At 41.8% G+C, this 23437-nt stretch overlaps 1 protein-coding gene across 1 annotated transcript in view; it reads left to right on the forward strand.

The window, feature by feature from the left end:
- Nucleotides 1–16660, forward strand: part of SHISA9 (shisa family member 9) — a 332306-nt gene extending 315646 nt beyond the window's left edge. Inside the window, exon 4 of the mRNA XM_046667401.1 lies at nt 13847–16660. Coding sequence (XP_046523357.1) covers nt 13847–14040 — 194 coding nt within the window. The 3' untranslated portion in view covers nt 14041–16660. The remainder of the gene's footprint in view (nt 1–13846) is intronic.
- The last annotated feature ends 6777 nt before the right edge of the window (nt 16661–23437 follow it).

Consider the following 23437-nt stretch of genomic DNA (forward strand, 5'->3'; position numbering starts at 1 on the left):
ATGCAGATAGGTAAATCCACTGAGACAAACTACAGATGGGTAGTGGTCAGGGGCTGGGGTGGGGAGGGAAGGGGGAATAAGTGCTTAATCGATGCAGGATTTCCTTTTAGGCTGATGAAAATGTTTTGAAGCCAATCCTGAGAAAAAAGAACAAAGCTGGAGGCATCACAATCTCTGACTTCAAAACATACTACAAAGCTACAGTAATCAAAACAGCATGGTACTGGTATAAAAACAGGTGCACAGATCAATGGAACAGAATTAAAAGCCCAGAAATAAAACCACACATCTATGGACAGCTGATCTTCGACAAAGGAGCTGAGGGCATACAATGGAGAAAAGAAAGTCTCTTCAACCAATGGCGCTGGGAAAACTGGACAGCCACATGTAAAAGAATGAAAATTGACCATTCTTTTTCACCATTCACCCAAATAAACTCGAAATGGATCAAAAACCTAAAGGTAAGACCTGAAACCATAAGGCTTCTAGAAGAAAATATAGGCAGTACACTCTGACATCAGTATCAAAAGGATCTTTTCAGACACCATGTCTTCTCAGAGAAGGGAAACAATAGAAAGAATAAACAAATGGGACTTCATCAGACTAAAGAGCTTCTTCAAGGCAAGGGAAAACAGGGTTGAAACAAAAAACAACCCACCAATTGGGAAAAAATACTTGCAAGTCATATATCCGACAAAGGGTTAATCTCTGTACTATATAAAGAACTCACACAGCTCAACAAGAAAAAATCAAACAACCCAATCAAAAAATGGGCAGGGGACATGAACAGACATTTCGCCAAAGGAGATATACGGATGGCCAATAGACACAAGAAAAGATGCTCATCATCACTGATCATCAGGGAAACGCAAATCAAAACTACACTAATATATCACCTTACATCCGTTATAATGGCAAAAATAACCAAAACAAAAAGTGACAAATGTTAAAGAGGTTGTGGAGAAAAAGGAACCCTCATACACTGCTGGTGGGAATGCAAACTGGTGCAGCCACAATGGAAAACAGTATGGAGATTTCTCAAAAAATTAAAAATAAAAATACCATATGACCCAGCCGTCCCACTACTGGGTATCTATCCAAAGAACTTGAAATCAGCAACTCCAAAAGTCCCATGCACCCCTACGTTCATTGCAGCATTATTTACAGTAGCCAAGACATGGAGGCAACCTAAGTGCCCATCAACTAATGATTGGATAAAGAAGATGTGGTGTATATATATATATGTATATATATATATGATGGAATACTACTCAGCCATAAAAAGGATAAAGCCGTCCGATTCACAACAACGTGCATGGACCTTGAGGGTATTATGTTAAGTGAAATAAACCGGATAGAGAAAGACATCTCTGTATGACTCCACTCATATGTGGAAATTAAACATGTAGACAAAGAGAACAGATTACTGGCTACCAGGAGAAAGGGGGCTTGGGAGGTGAGCACAAAGGGTGAAGGGGTGCACCTACAATATGACTGACAAACAATAATGTACAACTGAAATTTCACAAGGTTGTAAACTATCATAATCTCAATAAAAAGTAAAAAAAAAAGTTTTGAAGCTATATAAAGGTGGTGGCTACACACATTGTGAATGTACTGAATGCCACTGCATTTTTCCCTTTAAAACGGTTGATTTTATGTGAATTTCACCAAAAAAATCTTTCTAAAGAAGGGAGTAGGAATAATTGCCCAACTAATACGGTTGAGCGAGAACGATGAGGAGCAGACCCCATGGCCGAGTGGTTAAATTCGCGTGCTCTGCTTCGGCGGCCCAGGTTTCGCCGGTTTGGATCCTGGGCCTGGACACAGCACTGCTCACCAGGCCATACTGAGGCAGCATCCCACATAGCACAACCAGAAGGACCTGCAACTAGAATATACAACTGTGTACTGGCGGGGTTTGGGGAGAAGAAGAAGAAGAAACGAAAAGATTGGCAACAGATGTTAACTCAGAGCCAATCTTAAAAAAAAAAAAAAAAAAGAGAGAATGATGAGATAATGCAAGGAGAACTCCAAATGCACTCTGTGGCTTAGCTACTGTCACTCAATAAATGCCATTTCCCTTCTTCTTCCCAGACTTAATCTTTCACAGACTGTAAGGATAATATGCCTGGGGTCCCTCAGCCTAGCTGAGTTATCCTCAAGTTGGAAAGGACCACATTAATTGCTTAGGGAAACCAACTGGCTTTTTTTTTTTTTTTTCTTAAAGCAGGGAAGGTACAAAAGGTCCCACTCCCTAACCTGGTTTCTGTCCATACCACAACTTTTAGGGATCTCATTCTCAATCCATTTCCAACCTCCGTTTTGGAGCATCCACACTCATGCACCCGTGGGTGGCCGTGTTTTCTTCCCACACTCACTTCTGCTTTTACTCTACTCATCAGGAGAGAGAGGTTTTTCAATTTCTAGTTCTGGGAAGGTTTGTAGGAGCAGTGTCTTCTCATCACCCACCACACAGAAGCTGCCTTTTAGATATCTCGACCTTCATGAACAAAATAATAATAATAAAAACCACAATAGAGGGTTGCTTTCGTTTATTGAGCAGTTACATTGTTTTGAGAACTATGGTAAGAGTTTTTAGGTGCATGCTTAATACTTACAACAACTTTATGAGATGAGTTCTGTTATTAATCCCATTTTGCAGGTGGGGAACTGGGACATTAGTGAGGTTAAGCAGCATGCCCAGGGCTGAAATTTAGAATAAATGAATGGATGAACTGAGTTCATAGAAGAACTGCCATTCATGGATTGCCAGCGAGCAGAGGAGTCGGCTCATGTTTTCCAGGAGGCACACATAACAGGAGGAGTTGAAGATGGCTCTGCGAGAAGGGAGATGAAGGACCCCCAAGGCTGGGCCTGTCCTGAGAGACAAGGTCAAGATATTCAAGCTCCTAGAGTTCTTCCAATGATCCCTGCTTCTAGGTATTCAGGCCCTCACGTAATCACCTCTCTGGGCTGGCCTGGTACCTTGTTTCTTATAAATATAAGGCAAAAGCGATGGGATGTCCCTCCTGTGAATACGTTTCAGAGATTCTTGTTCCCACCTTGCTCAGCCTTTCTTCCACTCTCTCACTCTCTCCTGTGGTTGCTCTGATGGAATCCAGCTGCTGTGTTGTAAGCATCCCTATGGACCAGCCCACATGACAACGAGGACCTGTGGCCTGCTAATAGCCATGTGAGTGAGGCTGGAAGTAGATGGGACCCTAGTCCATCCTGACAATGAAGACTGCAGCCTCATGAGGGACCCTGAGTCAAACAGCCCAACTAAATCACACTAGATTCCCGCCCACCCCCCAAATCATCAGATAATGAATGTTTGTTGTTTTAAGTCACTAAATTTTGGGATAATTTGTTACACAGAAATAGGTAATCAGTACAGTAAAATTTTCAAAGCATGGTTTTTACCAAGCCCTTGTTAGAGACAGGAAACATTGAGAGGAATGAGACACAGTCTCTACCCAGTAACTCAAGGGCTAGTCACATGAAAAGAGAATAATTTAAAATGGAAAACTAGAAGGGTGCACAAGTTATATAGCTGGTAGAGGGGTCTAGTATTAATGAAGATTTCCAGGGCCCTGATGTATGAGTAGGAGTTCACTAAGAAGATGCTGCAAACAATATACTTTTTGAACAATTGAATAGGCCACAGAGGTAAAAGATGGGAAGCAAGATCACCTAAGATAAGGAAGTAGAATTATCATGATTCGGTGACCAATCCATAAGAGGTGAGGAATGGAGACAGGAAGAAGTCAAGGGTGATCTGAGTTTTTTTATTTGGTTGAACAATGGGTGGATGTGCCACCAACTCTGATGGAGACCACAGGAAGAAGATTGTAAAATGCAATGTGTCTTTGGAAGAGGTCCCAGATATGTTCCACACTGCTGTTCTTTAGCTTTCTTTGATCACTATTTGATATCACACACACACATACACACACACATGCATACACACAGTATTAGTTATCTATTGCTGTAAAACAAATTACCCCAAAGCTTAGTGATTTAAAACAACAAACACTAAGTTTCTGAAGGTCAAAGTTCTGAGAGTGGCTTAGCTGCTCAGAGTTTCTCACGAAATTGCAATCAAGACATTGGCCATGGCTGCAGTCATGAAGCATGAAGGCTGAAGGCTTCACTGGGGCTGGAGGATCCACTTCCAAGATGGCCCATCTGCATGGCTGTTGGCTGGAGGCTTCAGCTCCTCTCCATGTGAGCTTCTCCATACGGATGCTTCATGTGGTAACAAACTTCCTCCAGGAAGCCAGAGGGCTATTTATAATCTAGTCTCCTAAGTCCTGCACTGTCATTCTGCTTTATTCAATTCATTAGAAGTGAGAAACATCAAAGAACTTGTGGACATATCTTAAAACTAACACACACACCCATACACACATATATGTGTGTGTATACATATATATGTATGTATATATGCCAGTGCCTAGCTCATAGTAGGTACTCAATAAGTATTTATGAATGAAATAATTACACTGCATGTAGAGATTTTATGCTGCTTCATTTAACATATTACACACATGCTTCCATTGTATTAAGAAATAGATAAATCATAGACTTTGTAGTCAGGCTGACTTGGGTTTGATGCCCAGCTCCATCTGTGCAAACCTGAACAAGTTGTTTAACGACTCTGAAGCTCAGGTTCATTGTCTGTAAAATGAGAATAATAGCACCTACATAGCAGAGTTGTTATAAGGATTAAATAATCTAATATAGGCACAGGGCTTAGTCCACTGCCCTGGCACAGGGTAATTATTTTTTTTAAAGTCATTTATTGTAAATATCATGTGTTCCTGAATGGAGTGGCCATTAATGTGCTTTCCCTGTATTTTCTGCTGCTGTTTTTCCCCTTGGCTGGTAGTTGGGACTTTAAGGATTCAGACATCTAGGGATGAGCTCTCACAGGGGCCTCACAATGCAGAAAGCGGATGTGCCTTCTGCTCTAGGAAAAGCACAGGATAGCTGCCTGTTTGGTACTTGTTGTATGGGAGTCTAAACATCCTGGAGCCTGATGCCAGCTATTGTGCTGACTGTAGACATGATTAATTGGTTGTCTATTTCAAGCATTAACACTTATTCCCATAGATACCTGATTACAATGACTAATTAGACAAAACTTCTTTCCAAAGCCTGTTTGAATTATAGCTCTAATGTAATAAACCTCTAAGTCTTTATTCAGTTTGTACATGGTCCTTTTTTCCTGCTTTTTCCTTTTACAGGAATCAGTAAGTTGTTCAGACATCTTTAATAGAGAGGAAATGAACAGAAAGCAGGTATTGCTACTTTATTAACATGTCTTTTCAATGTTTCAATGAATTTCCCTTTCATCTACCCAATGAGTTGGGATTTTCAGGGAAATTTATACAGTTTGTTTCCATGATTAGGTGAGGACGATTAATGGTCTTGCCAGCAGTTAAAGTTGGATTTCACTGTAAGTAAAATGAACTTGCTTTCACGAAGCTCATTGTGTTTATTCTGGGTACCATACATCACAGGCCAGGGGCAATTTGTTTTCTATTCCTGCCTCACGCCACATCTAATGCTCATGTTTCCTCTGCTCTTTCATGACATTCAAAGTGCATCTGGGATGCTAAGATCCTCCCAGAAAATAATTATTTTGAGGCACCACACGAATAATAGGACAGTGAAGAAAGGAAATAGAGTGTTCTGGGATTTTTTAACCCCCAAAGCAGCAGATTAAATGAACTGTTCTTTTATATTCATCAAAGTAGTCTTTGTTCCGGGCCCATCCTCTTGGGGGAGAATCTTGTTCTAGTGCTTATAAGTGATGATGTGGAAGAAAAGCACCATATAAATTTCAGGTGGCATTGTTAGTTGACGTGGAATGGCAGGATGAGAGACTGACACCCACTGTAATGGTCTCTGGTCATTCTCCATCTCATTTCCTGTAACCATGGTGCCAAGCACCCCGAGGTGACATTATTCAAGGTAGACCATTTAGGCAAGAAAATTGGTGGAGACAATGTCAACCAATCCGTGTCCCCCTGAGCATGGGTCTCAGGCAAACACACCAGATAAAAGATATCCTCAGTTTCTCAAAGACAATAACTCCTTCAAATTCCCTCCTGCCAATCCTGTCCCACTTTCAGCATAACTCCTAGCATAACAATATCTCAAGGGACAAGGTGTATTGGAGGAGGTGGAGAAGGCGTTAACATAAGAGGGGGTGTACAGGCATGAATTTAGTGTCCTCACCATCCATTTATTCAATATACATGGAACGCTTTCTATTTGCCAGGTGCTGTTCTAGGTGCTGAAACCTTTGTACTGAGAAAGCTGATTCCAAATGGGTCACGACAACACCCCTAAGATCTCCAGGCCAACCTCAAAAAACACAAGTTTTGTATTTTAAACCTCAAATAGAGAGCAAAGAGATTTTTAAAGCCTTCCGACCCAACCCATGTTTAGCCAGTTTTAACTAAGGTCACAAACTTTCAGCAGGCTTTCAAAAAGTTTTATTTTTCTACTATGAAATAGTTAGGATATAATACATGTATAAAGAATAACTTAGTGAACATCCAGGCATTTATCACACAATTTAAGAAATGAAACACTATAGATTCAATTGAAGTCCTTTGTATGTCTGTCCTCAGTGTCATCCCGTCCCGTCTCAACTCACAGAATTGCTATTTTGATTTTTATGTTACCGTTCCTAAAGCATGTTTGTTTAATAGAGGTTTTCTGATTCAATCATGCGGGGATGAAAGAAAAGCTGCTTTGTGGGATTGTATGTCTCTGTAAACCTGTACATCTTGAAGAATTGTAGCAAAATTTGAGAGATGAATTTGAATGTTTGGTCTAAATTCTCCACTCCATTACAATTAGTGGCATTGATTTTACACTTCAACATTCACATTTTCTACTGAAGGGTTATCTTCTAAGAGTGTTTTGGTTGTATGTGAGGGAGCCCTTGGGGAATCCGAGGATGAGAATGTAGGAAGAGACTGAGTCTGGGTCTGAGAGACTCTTCCTCTCTCTTGTCTCTGCTTCTCTTTGTGTGTCTGCTTGATCTTTCCTGCCATGCCTGCAGGCTCTCTCCAAAACAAGGGTTTTCATAGGGCTGCCATATTTAGCAAAAGAATTTTATAGACAAAATATTTTTATATGCTATGTATTGTATGTTTTATACATTATGTATTATATGTGCTTATGACACGGTTAAATTTGAATTTCAGATAAAAAATGAAGAGTTTTTTTTAGCATGTGTCCTATGCAATATTTGGACATACTTACACAAAACGATTCTTCATTGTTTATCAGAAATTTAAATTTCAGTGAGAATCCTATATTTTATCTGGCAATCCTAAATGGCTTCTATGAATGCATGTCTCAAGCCCAGTCCCGTGAAGAGATTGGCTTTCTCTTCGTGTGAGTTCCTGGGAGGGAAAACACTCTGATTGGTCCAGCTTAGGTCTGGTGCCTTGGTGGGTTTTCAGTCAGCTCTGGGCTGAGTCATGGTGATTAAGCAGTGCCACCAAAAGACTGCCTCTTGGATTAGAGCAGTAAAACCACTCTAGAAAATTTGTATTTACTTCACTTTCAAGCAAGTGGAGATTACTCTATTCGGTCCCTATGAGATATTACGATGTGGCGGTTATGGGCACAGACTCTGAAGTCAACTTCCAGGCATGATTCCTCCGTCTACCACTTACCAGAGTTATGATCATGCGCAAGTTACTTAATGCCAGTTTACTCATCTATAAAAATGAGATAATGCTGATAATAGTAACTACTTCATAGGAATGTTGTGAAAATTAAATGAGTTAGTAATATGTAAACTCCTCAGTATGCTGCTTGTAATGTAGTACAATCATCCAACTGTTTGTTATTTTTCTCCTGCAATAGACGTGGTGCACATGTCTGTTGACTATTGACACACATCTAGTGACTTTCAGGAAGGATGTCCAGGAAGAGAGATAAGAAGCCACTTCAGCTGAGTCTTTCAATTTCCGAAACCAGTGTATGCCAACTCTTGGCTTTATTCTTCAAGATCTTCTAGCCCAGAAGTCTACAAATATTTCTGTAAAGGGCCAGATTATATATATTTTAGACTCCATGGGTCATACAGTTTTTGTTACAATGACTCAGCTGAGCTTCTGTAGCAGGAAAGCAGCCGTTTACAAACAAACTTACAATTACAAACAAACAGAGAATTTACTAACAAATGGGCATGGCCGTGTTCTAATAAAACTTTATTTACAAAGACAGGTGATGGGCTGGATTTGGCTGGTGGACCATAGTTTGCCGACCTCTGTTCTAGCCCTTCCATTGTAACAACTCCCCACTTTATTTCTCAAACGAGCTCATAGGAATTATTCTTCCTATCCCTGCCCTCAATCATGAATTTCATGGACCTTCAGTGGTGACTATTTAGTATACTTGCTGGAAAGCAGTTTCTCAATATGTCAAGAGCCTTAAAACTATTCAGACCTGCCACACTTCATCCATTACTTTGACAAATATTAAGAATCACAATATATTGAGCACCTTACTGGCCACTACTGGGTATCTCTCCTAAAGAAATCATCAGAGAAGCAGATGCGGACACAAAAAAACCCAAAGATTTTCATCACAGTGTAATTTATAATAGCAAAACAGAAAAAAAAACTCTTTAAATTTTTCTTTATACTGGTTACGGAAATTGTGGTTTGACCATAATATGGAATATTATGCAGTCATTAACAGATTCCCATTCTTCATAATAATGTAAATGCTGTTTATTAGTTTTCAAGTTCCAGAATCAACCTATAGAGAAAGCATTAATGTCTTAATTATGGATTCGGGAGAGAATATAAATATTATCAAAACACAAATTAAAAGAAAAACTATAGTTAATAAAAGTTGAGAAGTGTCAGGGAAGAGAATAAGATCCTTGTATTATAAAATATTGAATAAAAGATTAATGTAATTAATAGAAAGAGCAAATGAGGTTTAGAGATGTTATTTATAAGTGTAATGGTAACCAAGAAAGGAATAAAAAATAATGAAGACATAACTATTGGAGGAGAGGCAGAGGGAAGGATGTGTCTATAGGTGGTGGTGGAAATGAACTCAATTCCCATCCATCATATCAGGAAATCAACAGGTAATTCCTGAAGTAGAGAATCTACAAATCACACAATATTTAGCTATATAGAGGTAACAGTCAGAAAAAGCTTAAATGTAAATGGTTAAAGTGGTTCCCAAGGGGATCTCAATAGGTGTGTGTGAGAGGGTTAGGAGTAGGGGAGGGGACTGTTGTGTTTCATTATTGAGAAGAAAAAACTGTTTATGAAGAGTCTGTAATGACATGGAAAATATTTATAATTTAAGTGGGAAGGCTGGTAACAAATTGTATACACAGTGCATTCACAAGTATATAAAAACAAAACAAACAAAAAGCTATGCACAAGAAAAGGCCTAGAAGGAAACATGCCAAGTTATCTACAGATCTCTGGGTGGTGGGAAACAGGATCATTCTATTTTTGTCCCAACTTTCTTCATTTCCGTATTTTCCCAATTTTCTATAGCAAACATGCACAGCTTTTACAATGCCGAAACAAACTCTATATTCAAAGACTTGAATGGAAGCCCTTCAGCGCAGTTTGCTATTCTCTCCTTGTGTTGAGTGGCTAGCAGAAAGGATCGTTTGGCTGGGAGTCAGAAGCCAACGGGTTTTGCTCTGGCTCCACTAACAAGCTCCAGCCCTTGGGTGAGTCTCCAGCCTCCCTTCTGCTACTGCAAAGAGAAGGTTGGAGCTAAATGATCACCAAGCTCCCTTCTTGCTCTAGCATCTTAGGATCAATTCTAAGGCAGAGAACAACTCCTATTCTTTGATCATCATGGTTCACAACAGTACCCCAGACGTACTTGGTCCTCTTGAGATGATCTATGCACCTTTGTTAGGTAGAACCTGTTGATGGAGGCATGGGTTTAATGGAGAGAGAATGGGTCTTGGAGTCAGGGAGACCTGCCCACTCAATAGTTGTGTGTCCTGGGGCAAATCGCCTCTAGCATAGAACCTACAATGGTGCTTGGTACGTAGTAATTTGTAAAGAAATACCTCTCTAAACCTAGCTCCTCGTCTTTAAAAGGAGGATAATAATAATTTCTATTTCCTAGGGTCGTGGTAAGGATGAGAGAGGTCGTATTTTCAAGGACATAGCGCAGTGTATGACACATGATAAGTGCTTGACAAATGGAAGCTTTTGCAACAGTAGCCAACATTGTGTTTATAAAGCCTAGCACTGAGCTATATGTTTCATAGTCATTCTCCCATTTAATCTTCCCACACTCTTGCCATCAGGGAGGCATTTCTCTCAGGTTAGGGATGCAACACAGAGTTGTGGTTAAGAGCATGCCCTCTGGAGACAGACAGTCTGCCACTGTCTAGCTGTGTTATTAGGCAAGTTACATAACCCCTTGAAGCACCCTTTTCCTCATCTGTAAAATGAGGATGTTAATAGGACACCACTTCATAGATGGCATGAGGATTAAATAAACTATTGTGTGTTAACTGCATGGAGTAATGCCTGGTACATACTATTGTTAGCTATTATTATTCTTGGTTTACAGATGTGCTCACTGAGGCTGAAAAGCAGTTGGATAGCTTTCCTATGGAGGAAGGCCACATATTTAGGAGTGAAGACATGAACCCAGACAATTATATGCCAGCACTTGCTTTCTTAATCATCATACTATATTTTCCCTCTCCCTGGGTAACTATTTAACATGAGTGAATATTGGTAAAAATGGCCAGAGGAACTGCATGCTCACTTATGATTGCATCTGTAAGTTGGAGTAAATAAAAGCTGATAAAAAGTGTTGTGATCTGCACAATTCCAACAACGACAATACCAGAGAGCTGGAAATCCCAAATTTGTGACCAAGCTGAAGGTGAGGGACAGCATTTGGAAAGGGCTTACCACTGGTCAGGCAGAGCCTGGGCGTGAAGCAATCACACGCTCACTTTCGAGTCCCTGGTTGCCACCCACAGGTCTGGATGTCTTGTTGGTGGGCCAGGAAGCAGAGGTGGAGGGGTCGGTGGTTTGTATTGCAAATTGTGCAACAAAGAAGAAACATGATTGCAAAAGTCCCCTGAAATCACAGAGAACCTGTCCGGAGTGATTTATTGCAGCCAGAGTTTCATCATTTCTTCCCGTCTAAGGGATTTTGTTAATAGATTTCTGTTGACCTCTCTCCCCAAGAAGGGAGCCCGGAGTGTGACCTCTCCTTGAATCTTTATGGGGTTCAGGTGTTCAAATACACCTTCAGATCAGGCTCGAACTCTTGAGGGATCTTCTTTGAGCCCACAGTTACTGAGTGCTTACGATGTGCTAGAAGCCGGTGATATAAGTAGGAACAATAATTCCTAATATTTTAAGCCCAAACAACAGTCCAGGCATACTGTATCACTGAATCTAAGAAGACCTCAATAACTTACACTTTTATTTTATGCACCACTAAGAAAAAATTTAAAACTCCATCCAATAATCTATGATATACTATCAATTATAAGCCACATTCCAATTATGAGAGATGATAAAATGTGGGAAATGTGTACTACAGAAGTGATGAAATACATGGTTAACTCATTTGGTCCTCCCATCAACTCTACAGAGTAGATATTAATATACATCCCCTTCAGGAAGAGGAAACGGGTTCAGAGACGTTAAATAACTTGTTCAAAGTTGCACAGCTAGTCAGACAGAGTCAAAATTTAAGTCTAGGCAGCTTGATGCAAGCTTGTGCACTTCGGGGAACCTGCATGTCATCTGTTCTCCACGCACTTAAGGCAGAAGGCCTGACGCCTCCTTTTCTCTCCTTCCTCCCATTCCTCAGCTGAGCCTCAGGCCCATCTTCACACCTTCCAACCTTCCCTGCTCCAGAGACTGACTCCCTAGCTGCTTTAAGAGGCCAGTAGAGCCCAGGAGGTCCAGAATCCCCTTCCTGGATCTTTTCTGTACCAGAATTCTCTGGTTGCAAACAGCAGAAACTAACAGTGATTTACATAAACAGAAGGGGGAGTTTACTGGTGAGAAAAGAGGCAGCTTACAGAATGGACAGGAAAGTGGGACCCAAGAGTCTAGATGCCAGGGAGTCTTCAAACCTCTGCTTGAAGGGATCTGTATCAACCACTTCTGTTAATTTCCCTAAATTTGTGTCACAAAGTTCAAGAGCCAATGTGTCTGGACAGAGTCCATTGGCCTGGTGTGGATTATGACAGGGGATGCTCATCGGTGGTTCCCCAATACCATGCACAATGGGAGTTCCCCAAAAGGAAACTTGGGTGAAGAATATAGGCTCTAGGATCCAACTGCCATCTATCCCAAGCTGACTCTGCCTACCAGCTGGGTGACCTTGGGCAAGTTACCCAACCCCTCTGTACTTCCGTTCCTTCACCTATAAAATTGCAATCACAACAGCCTTACCTCACATGGTTGTTTCAGGAATGCATGAGATAACACATCGTACCCTGCACATACTAAGTGGTTAAGAAATGATAGCTATTGCTCATCTCCTCACACAGCAAACGTCGCAGGCGATGGCTATTTGTTGCAGAATCTTCTGACACCTAGAGCTTCATGAATCATTTTTTTTTCCAGAAGCACCTGGAGCCCCTAAAATTGGAAATGCCTCACATTTAATTTTCCAGAGCTCTCACTTGAAAACAAAAAAATCCCAGGTGCTCAAATTTTCCTGTCTGAAATACCTTATATCTGACATTGTTAAATAAATAGATAATTTCTAAAGCCATCCCACATATGCCTTATTTTATTTGATCTACTATTAATGTACTCTGTACCCAGCACTGTGGTGGAGTCTATGATTTCTACGCAAGGAGAAAAGATCTGTATCATTCATGTGTTTATGACTTACTGGGTCGGGATTTCCAAGCTCTGTACTATCCATAATTGGTTAATTCTCTGTTGTGAGTGGCTGTCCTGTCCATTGTAGGATGTTTGACAACATCCCTGGCCTCTATTCCTAGATGCCAGTAGCAAATGCCCCTCCCCACCTAGTTATGAAAACCAAAAACGCCTCCAGACTTTTCCAAGTGTCCCCTGGGAGGAGGAGGCAATATTGCCCCTGGCTGAGAACTACTATTCGAGATGAACTTAAACTTCATAAGAACCTGTCCATGTCTGTCTGGTTCATCCTCGAATTCCCCGGGCCTAGAAGAGTAGCTGGCACACAGTAGGTGCTTAATACTTGCACAATGATCAAATAAACCCAGATCCTGGCAATCTTCTGCTAAAAACAAAACAAAAACCCACTTCCACCATCCCCTACCACTTCCTAAATCAAGTCCGAATTCCCGAGCTGAGATCCAAAGTCCTACAAGTTAACGGATCCAGTCTACAGTCTCAGACTTGTGCTCCCCCTTAGGACTCAGGCAGTCCCTAGGGACTCATTTCATCATATTTATTTTTGCAAAACAAACTCAGCTGTTTGGTGAGAAAGCTCTCCAGCCAGCTGCCGATCTCCTCTCTAAGAGATCTATCGGGAGAACTCGCAAATATTTTAACCGTCAAGTGACGCTCGAAGGTAAACCCTACGCAAATAAGAGATGCTAACGCTTTATCGCACAATGAAGCTGACTCTCCTTGCCTGACACAGACTTGAAACGGCATAGCTGAGGCTGTGGTTGGACACAGCCCAACTTCAAGTGAGCCCTCCTGTCTTTTGTTTCTCTCTCCCTTGCTTCCGGGATGGAGATGAGAATATACGGAGTGTTGGTGGGGGTGGTGTGGGGGATTGGGAAGTGATTCACCAGATCTGAATTTTAACCCTTCAATCCTTTCACCACTAGGTGCAGCCCTGAGCTTCCAGCAGGAGTCCTGGTCTCTCAGCGATGGTTTCTCAACTATGGCCCCTTCCAGATCCTTCCAGTTCCCACAGAAGTGTTTCCAGGGGCTGCAGTATGGAGATGTGCACAGAGCTGATAAAAACGGGGCAAGGAACAGAACACGTGTGGCTTTTCCAGCGGGGATGGTTCTTGTTTAAACTTTGGTTTTACATTTGTTTTGATATTTGAATTTGAAGCAAGGCCAGGAAAGAGGAAAATCTGCAATTATAATTGCTTTTTACCCTGGTAAAATGAAGGTTTAAAATGAAATGGTAGATTAGAATGGAGGCAAACAGCAATAGGCTCTGGAGTCAAGAGACCCAGGTTCCCATTCAGATTTCTCTCTCTGTGCTGGGTGACCTCGGGCAACTGGCTCACCTTTCTGAACCTTGGTTTGCTTATCTGTAATAATGATGCCAACCTTTTGGGTTTGGGGGAAGACTTAAAAGAGATAATGCATGCCAAGTTCCCCACACATAAAGGGAAGGTTTCCTCATTGTTGTTTTGTAGTTATTTACGCACACAACTTCCTAGGGAGACAGCAGTCACCTCTGGAGAATGGCTTCTTCTGAAGGCCAGGTCTTACCCCTGGAGCCCATACAGCAATGTCAAATCTGAAGTCAATGACTCCTTATCCTTGGTTTGGGAAGGGAGGCTGACAAGCTGGATGGGCAGGGCTGAGGGGGACGATATTATTTGGCAAAGGCAGTGAAAGATTCCATTTATAGCTGGGCTAACTATGGACTCATCTCTGGCCATCACTCTCTGGGCCTCAGTATCACCATTTGTACCATGAGGCGGGTAGAATTTGAACATCTTTAAACTATCTTCATTCTTTGATACTCTAGTCTAGTGCTATTCAATGAAAACCTCTGCAATGATGGAAGAATTCTATGTCTGTGCCCCCCAAGATGGTAACCATTAGCCAGATGGAGCTATCGAGCACTTGAAATGTGGCTGGTGCAACCAGGAACTGAATTTTTAACCTTATTTAATTTTAATAAATTTGAATTCGAACATAAATAGCCCATGTGGCTAGTGGCTACCATATTGGATAGCACAGCTCCAGGATTCTGGGAATCCACAATAAGGATTCTAAATGGAACTATGATCCCCAGATTGTGACTATCTTCATCCACCTATAGGTGGCATTGGGAGGGCATGGTTAAGATCAATTGTAAGACCAGCAGATTCTAATACCTATGAGGTCAAGGACCATGTCTCTCTCGTGATGGCTTTCTCTGTAGAGCTTTGCACAGTGTGTGGCACATAACTGGTGATCAATAACATTACTCTGAATGAATGAATGATCTTTCCCCAGGATTCCTTCTTTTGTCTTCCTACTATAGGCTGAAATTCCCCTAAGAACAAATAATTCTGACAGCTTTTGTACTGTGGGGTCTACAATTCATCTGTTAAGATGCAGCTACCCCAGGGAAATTATTGCAATAAAGCCATTATTAGAATCCCACCTGCATTAATCTACCAGATGAGTGGAACACTGAGAAGAGAAATACAAAGGAGGACATGCTGAAAGTAAATGGAAAGAGGGGAATTCTATACTTCGAGAAGCCTATGTTTGCTGTAATGTGGGTGTGGCCTTGTCTATTCAGGTGTGTCTGTCTGAGAATCTCTGCTTGTGTTTGCACATAGATGTGTGCAATCCTTAGATGGGATTTATGTATTGTTAGAAGGTTGGGCTCCATATGACAAAAATAATAATTATAGTCACCCTAGTAATAATTTCTACCAAGTAATAGCTAATGTGACCTTGAGTAAGTACTTGACCTTTTAGAACTCTCTGGCTGTGAAATGGGGACAGTAATAGAAATTGTATAAATGAGACATTTTTGTAAAGTACCTAATACAATACCAGACAGATAATAGGTACTCAGGAAATGCTTGCTAAATAACATAATAGAATTGTGATTATATATTGTGTATGTCTATGTATTGTATATGTCTTAGTAATTATATGAAGTACCTTATAAATATTCTCTCTTTTAATTCTCATAACCGTGTTGCCAGCTAGGTAGTACATTCTTCTTCTTTTACAGATTGGAATGGACTCAAAAAAGCTGAGTGTCTCAACAGAGTTCAGCCAACTAGATCTACAAATCAGCCAGCATCGAAGAGTAGCAGTAATGGACATTTAGTGGGCTAATATGAAAAGATCATTGGAAATGAGCACAGGCTGAACTTGAGATCTGCAGCCTTGCCTCAATGCTGCTGAGGTCCCTGGAGCCAGAAAGGCCTTGAGTAGCCAGATATCTGCGTAACAGTTTTCCATCCTTTCCTGTCTTAGCAGCTAATTCAGCTAGCTGAATATGGCTCCAGGCTCAGAGCCAGTCAGGGCCATATGAAAACTCGCCCGTAGGTGGATAAGTGAGGAGTGTCTGTTTCCTTCTTTTTTGCATGCAGAACCTAGACTGTATGATTTATGAAGTTTAGCAGGGGTGCCGGGGAGGCTAGTCAAGGCCTATTTTGAATGTCAAGGGCTGAGATGAAGCAGTTCATGTCAGAGAATAAGGAAATAGCAACAGCTGCCTCTCCAGATGAGCTTCCCTCCACCCATTCCCTCATCCACATCCCATCCTAAGGATGTGGGTGGCTGCAAAGTTGTATTTCCGAGAGGGACAAAATTGGGTGCAGTGGGGGAAACTTGAGACATTATTGTAATTTTGGAGGTGCAAAATCTTTGTGAAATCTTCTCCCTTTGAATCAAACCTAGTCTGAAAATTTGTTCAACTCCCATGTCGTGAGAGATACCATCCAGTCAATAAATCTAAGATGCTGCCAGCTAGTCTGTGTCTTGATTCATGTCCCAGGAGCTGGGCCACCACTGTGAGACACAAGTGTATAGGGAGGGATTTCTGGGTAGATGAGGCATCTGAGGGTCCCAGGATCATCCTGCTGTTCGCTTAAAAGTGTGCATTCTGGAATCAAATTGATTAGGTTCAAATTCCTGAGACCTTAGTAAAATCTTTTAACTTTCTGTTTTCTCCTTTCTAAATGGGGATAATGATACTGCTGACATTGATGTGACAAGTAAAGGGAAGCATAGAGGACAGTGCCTAGCACAAAATAAGTGTTCAATAAATGCCGGCTCTCATTATCCCTCCGTTTGTACCAAAGACATTTTTGTAGATGAAATGTGATCAATCTTATGGCCAGGAGTCAGGCTGGCAATGTCCTGACACAAAGTCTGCACCCAGAGTGGGGCCGACACATACACCTTGTCTCCCACGTCCCTTGGGAGGCAGAACCCCAGTCATTTAGTGGCAGACCCCAAATTTGGCACTTGGCTCTGAATCAGAATTGACACCCCTTGGGTTATGACTCTTTGACCTCTTAGCATCTTCCTTGCTTCAAACTGAGCCAGGTCAGCTGCCTCAGGGAGTTCCTGTAGCTCAAGTTGGTGAAGAGCCACCGCCAGGATCCCAGCCCGGTTTTCAGCCACCTTTTGATCAGCAGCCCCAAAGGTAGAATGGGAAAGAGCACCAGTTCGAGGTGTAGGCAGACTGGGTTCAAATCCCGACTCAATCACTCATTCACTGTGTGACTTAATTTCACCTCTATGAATTGCAGGTGGTTTTCTGGTTCTGTTTTTTGTTTTTGTTTTTATTTGTTTTTACCTTGAAAGGGGAATAGTACTTACCCATCTACTAGGGTTACATGATCAGCTATGGTTCTTTGGTCACAAGCAACAGAGTCTGGCCCTGGATTGCTTAAGCAAAAAGAAATTAACCAGAAAAATATGGAGTCGCTTCTAGGGTAGAAGGGAACAGACAGTACAAAGTACCTGGACGTCTCCAAAGGGCCCGGGTAGCACAAACCTCTTGATGGTTATATTAATCAGGGTTCTCCAGAGAAACAGAACCAATAGGATAGGGATATAGATCCAGAAATAAGAAAAGATTTTGATTGTTATATTAGTCAGTATTCTCCAAGGAAACAGAACCAATAGGATATATAATAGGATACATATATTTCATATATACGATATATATATACACACAGACACACATACACATATATATAAAGAGATTTATTATAAGGAATTGGCTCACACAACTATAGAGGCTGAGAAGTCCCATGATCTGCCATCTGCAAGCTGGAGACCCAGGAAACTGGTGGTATAATTCCAGTCTGAGTCAGAAGACCTGAAAACCAGAAGAGCTGATGGTGTAGATTCCAGTCCAATGCCGGAGAAGACTGGTGTCCCAGCTTGAGAACAGTCAGACAGAGAGCGCAAATTCTCCCTTAACCCACCTTTTTTTTCTATTCAGGCCTCCAACAGATTGGATGAGGCCCACCCACATTGAAAGAGGGCCATCTGCTTTACTCAGTCTATCCACTTCAATTAATTTCATCCAGAGACATCTCACAGACACACCCGGAATAAGGTTTGACCAAGTATCTGGGAGGCTTGTGGTCTAGCCATGTTGACACATAAAATTAACCATCAAAGGGGTCTCACTCAGGTGCCAATATTGGGATAAACAAACCTCAGTGGTTTCTGAAGTCCTTGTCACGTCACTTAAGAGTCAAAGTCCCAGGAAAGAGTCTGATTGGTTGATATTAGGTTGTGTGCCTGTCCCTACCATATTGGGATAGTGAGAAAAATAATCTGGTAGAAATACCCAGTACACAACATGTGTTCCATATACAGGTAGCAATTGTTATTATTTTCATCTCTCTCTTCTTTGTGCCTTATTATCATAACTCAGTGAATCATCTCAGAATGTCTCTGCAACCCAGTTATCCTGAAAACAACCTCCTCAACACCCACCAGCCAAATTTGCTCCTTCCCCAGCAACAATATATACAATTTAGGTGTTAAACAGTGTGATAACAGTTATTTCAGTTCTCGCCATAGTGTTTACCAATTTTTAGAAGCCTTGCCTCCAGGAAGCACCAGGTATTATCACTCTGTGAAAGTAATATCCCAGGTTACTCTTCCTAATAGACCAAGCCACAGCCCTACCAGCCCTTCTCCCTGCCAGCCCCACTGGAGGAGCAGCCAGGCCCTAACCAGGGAGGAGGGGAGCCTGGGGGCGTGGCCTGTTGGGGGCGTGTCCTTGGGGGCGTGTCCTGTTGGGGCGGGGCCTGCCGGGGGCGGGACCTGAGTCTGTACCTTTTGGTTGGCAGATGAGCGAGCTCATCAAAAGGCACTAGCTCTTGCCTTTCTTTGGGCTCCAAGGTTGCAATTTGACACTTGTCTCATCTAAAAACAACACATCGTACTCACAACAATGTCATGTTTATATATTAGCTTTTAACAAATAGCTAAAAAGATTCCACTTTTGAAAGTTATGCAAGGAGAGCAACTGTCTCTTCTGTTCCCCTAAATACGCTTTTATCCCCTTCTCCCTACTCCCAGTTCCAAACTGGGCCTGGAGCAGGTGCCCCTTGCCCCCACCTCCTCTAGCCCTTGCACACCTCTGCAGAATTCTTAGTAGGTTGGAACAGCTTTGAAAGAGAAGAAAAGATCAACTCCTAAATGCCAGGTTTCTAGTAAGGGTCTGTTTTTCCCCTTGACAATACCGGTGTGATTACCTGTGCCTTGTCTGCAGGACCCCCTACCCACCAGGGCATTTAGATTTCTCCACATTAGCAATTTTTTTTTTCTGTAAGAGGCAGTCTCCTGAACTGGGCTTGTGACCCAAAGATATAAGTAAAAATCCATGTGGTAGATTGTATTGTTGACCCTAATTCTTCCCACCCTCCCTCTATCCATGGCTTTTGACATCTGACTTTTATTTTCTTCCACTAAAAGGAGTAGAAAATAATTTCCCACTCCTCTAGTTCAGGTTCAGCCATGTGATTTTCTTTAGCCAATAGAATGAGGCAGAAGTAACCTTGTGCCAATTCTGAGACTATGCTTTCTGAGGCCTTGTGTGCTCCCCTTTGCTTTTTGGCACCTCTGCCATGCCAGGAGAACATGCCCAGAGTAGCCCACTAGAGGAAAGGCACATGGAGCAGAGCAGAGCCTCTCCAGCTAATCCCTTTCTCTAGCTAATCCCTAACCCACCCCCCAGCCAACCCACAGAACTTAAGCCAAATAAATGCTTATTGTTGCATGCTGTTGAGATACGGGGAATATTTGTTACACAACAGAATTGAAAATTTGTATTTGGCTCATACACCCAGTTCTGCCACTTTATCCCTGTGTGACCTTGGGTCAGGTCTGCTTCCTCAACTTTTTCATCAAGGGATTGAACTAGGTGATTCTTAAGGGTCCTTTTACCCTCAAATTATTCAATTTCTTCTCCAGACACCCAATAATCCCATCGGTGCATCATTCCCCAGTATCTTTGGGTTGATCACTTGTTACATTGTATCTTAGTGATGTATGTAGGTGTCTACTTCTCCCATTCACCATGAGATCTAGATGGATCAGCTGTGCCTTACTCATCTCTGCAGCACAAGTGACCCTCTCAGTGCTGGCACATAAGAAGTTCTCAGTTGGCGTTTGTTGTAAGGATGACTAAGTGGCTGAGGAGACCATCCAGAGGCACACTGAGACAGGCAGCTAGTCCATTTACCTTCCTTTCTCAGAGGCAGACAAATATTTTCAGATTCACCGGGCTACATGCATGCTATCCTTTGTGAAGTGGTACTTGATCAATCAGCAATTTTCTTCACTGAATTAATTTATAGCATACTTATTAAATGCATACAATGTGTCAAACTACCCTTAAGTTTTCATTTATTTATTTGTATATCTAGCTATCTGGTTAATCAACTATGAAAAAGCAATACATGCAAATGATAAAAAGAAAAATAAGCAGGGAGCTGACCCCATGGCATAGTGCTTGAGTTTATGTGCTCCATTTTGGCAGCCTGGGGTTCGTGGGTTCAGATCCCGGGCACGGACATACACACCCCTCATCAAGCCATGCTGTGGCAGCATCCCACATACAAAATAGAAGAAGATTGGCACAGATGTTAGCTCAGTGAGAATCTTCCTCAAACAAAAAGGGGAAGATTGGCAACAGATGTTAGCTCAGGGCCAATCTCCCTCCCCAAAAAGAAGAAAAGAAGTACTATAAAAGGATATCTAGTCAAAATTAAGCCTCTCTTGCTCTTTATCTTTAATCCCCTACTTCACCTCTCTGTTACAGTTTCTTGGGTATCATAAACATTGTAAGGATATTTTATGGACATACAAGCAAATATGCCCCTATCATCCCCTTTCTATCCTCTTTTTTATGTAAATGGGGCATATTTCCACAGTATTTTGTATTTTGCCTTTATCACTTAAATTTCCTTAAAAATAGTACTCTATTGGGTAGACGTAGCTCTGTCTTGATTTTAATAGCTGTATTTCATAGACACACCATAATTTAAGCAATCCCTCTCATGGGCATCTAGGTTATTTCCAGTCTTTGTACCAAACTCTTTGGAAAACCTTGACTTCATCTGGGGCCAGTGGGGATGGACACTTGGCCAAGAGGCCAACTGGGAGTGACATTCAAGCCCACACTTTCACTTGCAAACCAGGAGCCCTAATGTAGGACTGTACCCACCAGAGGTACAGGTGTGTACAGGGGGCAGCTCCCTGGCCTCACCTCTTTAAAAAAGAGAGGCAGTCCTCTGAACCTGACATCCAGCCTATCCCAGAGATCAGCAGCCACCATGAATTAGCACAGACACTAACTACTCACTAGGAGTAGTTAACTATGAAGAGGCAGACCAAGTAATGGCTACTGAGTAGGCAGCTGGATGAAAGGTTGGGACTTGAGGAAGGACCAGAGAAGTCAAGAATGCCAAAGCCAGGACTGCTAGAGAGTATCCCACATCTCCAGAAAAGAAGGGAATGCGGGGGGAAAGGGGATAGTGATGCTGAGCATGGGCCCCTGGGCAGGTGAGGGAGTCCCAGAGGGTCAGTCTGAGGGTTCCTGAAGGTTAACAGAGAAAGGGAAAAGTTAACGGCTGCAGACAGAATTGTGAACATCTGGTGAAAAGATAGAAAACTTCTTTATAATATGATTTTTTTCCAAAATGTTTTAACTTTTCTCAAAAAAAGAGAAAAGCTCTTTCTTCCTATGTTCTCACATCTTTAAATACACCAAACATGATAATTTTATGAGCAAACCACATTATACATAACACATTTTTATGTTTCAAAGCTTACAAAGTGACTTAAGTTCCATAAAGAGTGCTAGATATTTTTTTTTAAAAAAAGGAATGCATATATTTCAGTTTTCCCACATTGCTGCTTCATCTGCTCTCCTCCATCACAGTGGATTTTTTTCCCCTTTGGCTTCAACATTTAGGGAAATTTTATAGCTGTAATCTCAAACTTCCTTTCTAGGATGACCTCTACTCTTCTCCAAATGAGACCTAGAATCTGATTCCAGCTCCACTATTTGTTTGTAGTGTGACTTCAATGAGTCACTTAACGTCTCTAATCATTGGTTTCCTATCTGGAAAATGGAAACAACAATACTACTTACCCCACGTTGGGATGATAACATGGCATACAGTAAGTGGCCGGTACAGTGCTTGCCATGCAATAGGTTGGCCTCCTGTTCTGTTTCCCCTTCCTGATACCCTTCAGAAGATGCTTCTCGTTATCTTGGGCCAGTTGTCTTTCCTGCTAACCCGGATGGGGTAGAAATTAGGTAGCAGTATGTAGGGGAAGTAATGAGGGGCCAGAAATCAAGAGAAATGACTAGACATAGATCTCAAGTAAAAGAGCTGCCACCAAGAAAAAAATAGAGACCCTCTGTATTTACACAGGAGAAGACAATCCTTTTGGAAAAGGCAGGGACACATCTCTAAGATGACCAACTGTCCTGATTTGTCTGGGCCTGAGAAGGGTCCCTGGATGTGGGACTTTCGGTGCTAGAACCAGAAGACACCAAGACTGACTGGGACAAGTTGTTCATCCTACATCTTAAGTTTTGGCAGTTAAGAAGGATCTGGAGAGGAGGAAGACATTTTCCTTTACCCTTCTAGGTTCTTCTGGCTGGTCTAAGATTAAATCGGCATGAGACAGAATAACAGGAGAAAATCAAACAAAGTTTAACAACATGGATACATGGAAGAAACCAAGGAAAACTGAATAAATCTCCAAAATAGCCAAAGGCACCCCCTTAAATACCATCTTTAGCTAAAGGCAAAAGAGGATGCTGGGGGTAGTGGTTTGGGAGTTCAGACGGGAGGAAGGCAATTCACATGGAGCTGGAAAAGCAAATGTTTGGTAAACAAATGTTTGCCATGCCTTGCAGAGACAATGAGACATGGAGAGGACTTTGATCAAATGGGCCTTTCTAGGTTCCTTCCTGTCTACCACACCTAGTTCATATTACACCAGAGTTATCTATGATAATAGCTCCCTCTTGGAACACGTCTTCTCTCTTAAATTCTCTTAGGCAGTTAGTGGGAAGGTCAAAGTTTCTTCCTGAGTTTTTTCTTCTTAAAAATATTCCAGCCAAAGAGAGACATTTTGGGGTGTCAGATTCTGCTCCCCTACTGATCCTTTCAAAGCCCCTGAGGGACAGGGTAGACTTACTGTAAACACAATGGCTGAGTAATCTCCATTTA

Source organism: Equus quagga, chromosome 7, assembly GCF_021613505.1.
Source record: "Equus quagga isolate Etosha38 chromosome 7, UCLA_HA_Equagga_1.0, whole genome shotgun sequence".
Taxonomy (NCBI): domain Eukaryota; kingdom Metazoa; phylum Chordata; class Mammalia; order Perissodactyla; family Equidae; genus Equus; species Equus quagga.